Source organism: Cyprinodon variegatus, unplaced genomic scaffold (assembly GCF_000732505.1).
Source record: "Cyprinodon variegatus isolate N-32 unplaced genomic scaffold, C_variegatus-1.0 Scaffold926, whole genome shotgun sequence".
NCBI lineage: Eukaryota > Metazoa > Chordata > Actinopteri > Cyprinodontiformes > Cyprinodontidae > Cyprinodon > Cyprinodon variegatus.
In genome coordinates, this window is record NW_015151379.1 from 320,422 (window position 1) to 323,158 (window position 2,737).

The following is a 2,737-nucleotide window of genomic DNA, read 5'->3' on the forward strand; positions in this document are numbered from 1 at the left end:
TAGATCTATGACAACCAGATACACATCAGCTGAAGGCAGCGTAGATCTATGACAACCAGATACACATCAGCTGAGGGCAGCATAGATCTACAGCATCCAGAAAGGCAACCAGGGGGTGGGAGGAGCCGCTGGGCCAGCCTGCATGAAGCCGGATGATGGACAGCCTCCAAGCAATGGCTGCTTTCAGTCAGTAGGGGGCAGCGGCGCTGCCTGATGACATCACTTCCTCTTCCACAGGTGGCTGTAGCTGTCCACCTTAAAGTCGTCTTCATAAACATCTTCTGTCTTGGTTCTGGTCCTCTTCACTTCCCGCCTCTTCTGGCGAGCGCGGCGTTCCTCCTCCGACAGAGACGACAGGTCCGCCGGCATCTACGGAAACACAGCAGACAGAACCATCAACACTTTGGTCCAGAACCACTGGCAGAACCACAGGAAGAACCACCGGCAGAACCAACGGCAGAACCACCATCAGAACCACCAGCAGAATCAAGAGCAGAACCAGCATCAGAACCACCAGCAGAACCAAGAGCAGAACCACCAGCAGAACCAAGAGCAGAACCACCAGCAGAACCAACAGCAGAACCAAGAGCAGAACCACCAGCAGAACCACCAGCAGAACCAAGAGCAGAACCACCAGCAGAACCACCAGCAGAACCAAGAGCAGAACCACCAGCAGAACCACCAGCAGAACCAAGAGCAGAACNAGCGGCCATCTGCTGAGGCCCACTGGGGTTCAAGGAGACAGAAGCAGACATAGAAAAAGAAGCATAGATACAAAAGGCAACTGTCAACCAGCTCCCCAGGCGTTTTATGGCCAGGATAATATTAGGGTTTTATTTCTTTACCTGCTGTAGATCAATGCATATTTAGAGGAACTGAGCAGGTGAAGAAGAATAAAAAGGTTCTAATAGAACCTTTTTATTCTTCTCTATAAATATTTCCTTATCTGTGTATTAATGTCTCTCATTCTTTAATTGGATCCTCGCCTGAAGGACAGACTGTTCTATTAACATCTAAGGTGTCAAACTGTTCGTTTCCCTTTTATTGTTTATATTAAACTACAACATTAAATCTGACTAATCATGAAATAAAACAGCTGATTGGCTGTAACCATGGTAACAGACAGAGCTTTAGTAAAATGGTTAAACTTTGTCATTTTAGAGGCAGACCTTTTAAAGAAGAGCCTCAGATTTGGATCAATCAGACTGAATATTTCAGCTCAGTTTTCCCTACATGCTGGATTATAAACTGGATTATAAGCAGAGCAGCTTACCCATGGTGACCGTCCCTCCGGCCGCTCTCTGCACCGCCGCTAACGCAGAGTCAGGCTGGAAGGCCACAATGTGATAGGCTGACCCAACCAGACCTGCAACAAACAACCAATAAGAGACCCGTCATCAACAGCTGTTCTGGTCCTGACCCAGGTCCGGTACCGGACCCAGGTCCGGGTCCTGACCCAGCTTCCGGGTCCTGACCCAGCTTCCAGGTGACCAGAACCAGAACCATGCTGATCAGCAGGAACCAGTAGGAGCCTCCTGGTTCCGCCTTTAGAGTTTAAATGTGAAACTAGTTCAATGAGGAATCAGTGATTCTCCTGCAGACTAATGGATCTAATGAGGAACCAGCAGACCCTCTGGGCTAGCTTAGCATGGCTAGCTTAGCAGGGCTAGCATCAGCCGGTTCGGTCCGGTCCGGTACCTACCCAGAGCGGTTCCCAGTTTGGTGCTGATCCATGTTTTCTCCACGCAGTCGCTGCCATCAGGAACATCCCAGTAACCCATCGCTCTGTTGCTGCAAGGTCAACTCGGGATTTATCGCGAGAAGCCAGCCTGTTCTTCCTCTGACGTCATCAGGCGGGTGTACAGGCTCTGCTGCCCCCTGCCGGTAGGCGGAGGCCTCTGCATGGGCTGCTTCTATTATAGAATAACCAGAAACCATCTAGAGCTGTTTCTAGCTGACATAGAAAAACAACATTTAGATCTGATTGGCTGCAGGAGCGGTTGGTTCATTCAGATATGCAACCCCTCCGTTCTATGGTGGATTATTCTAGATTATAGAGACTAAGGCTTCCTTCCTGCTGGGATTAAACTGATCTAAGGCTGATCTGGAGCAAACAGGCTGAGATGATCCTCAGCATCAGATTCTCCTGGATCTCCATCAGCCAGCGGTGTCTCATCATTTCCCAACTACACCAGTATGATGTCATGATGTGATGATGTCATCCATCCATCACCCTCATCTGAGCTCAGATTCTACAGCAAAGAAAGGAAACCATCCGAATAATCTCTATTCTTTCCAGTTTATATCTTTTATTGTAGCTCTGTGATGTTTAGGAGCCTAAAGGACCAGCATCACATTAGCCCCGCCCCCCCGCTGACCGTCTCTACAGCAGTCAGAGCGTCCAGCAGTCTGTCCCTGCAGGGACCTGCCTCCAGGCCACCGTACTCTGAGCTGCTCAGGTTAGAGTTTGCTTTCATAGAGTCAGAGGAGAGAATCAACCAAAACTTTAATGCAGATTTTATTTTACAGATTTAACTCATCAAATGGTTCATTAAAGGTTTACAGCATTAATTCCCATCATCAGGCGGGTTTATAGGAAGCTGCTGCGCTTCTAAGGATCTGAACTAAAAGCCCGTTCATGGAGGGAATCACTGAGGGCAGCATAGATCTATGACAACCAGATACACATCAGCTGAAGGCAGCGTAGATCTATGACAACCAGATACACATCAGCTGA

The 2,737-nt window shown here is 48.6% G+C and overlaps 1 protein-coding gene across 1 annotated transcript in view; it reads right to left on the reverse strand.

Annotated features, from left to right (window-relative positions):
* Window positions 1-1,876, reverse strand: part of ndufa11 (NADH:ubiquinone oxidoreductase subunit A11) — a 5,809-nt gene extending 3,933 nt beyond the window's left edge. Inside the window, exons 1-2 of the mRNA XM_015398321.1 lie at window positions 1,703-1,876; window positions 1,274-1,366 (exon numbers count right to left, since the gene is read on the reverse strand). Coding sequence (XP_015253807.1) covers window positions 1,274-1,366; window positions 1,703-1,781 — 172 coding nt within the window. The 5' untranslated portion in view covers window positions 1,782-1,876. The remainder of the gene's footprint in view (window positions 1-1,273; window positions 1,367-1,702) is intronic.
* Window positions 1,877-2,737: the final 861 nt, after the last annotated feature.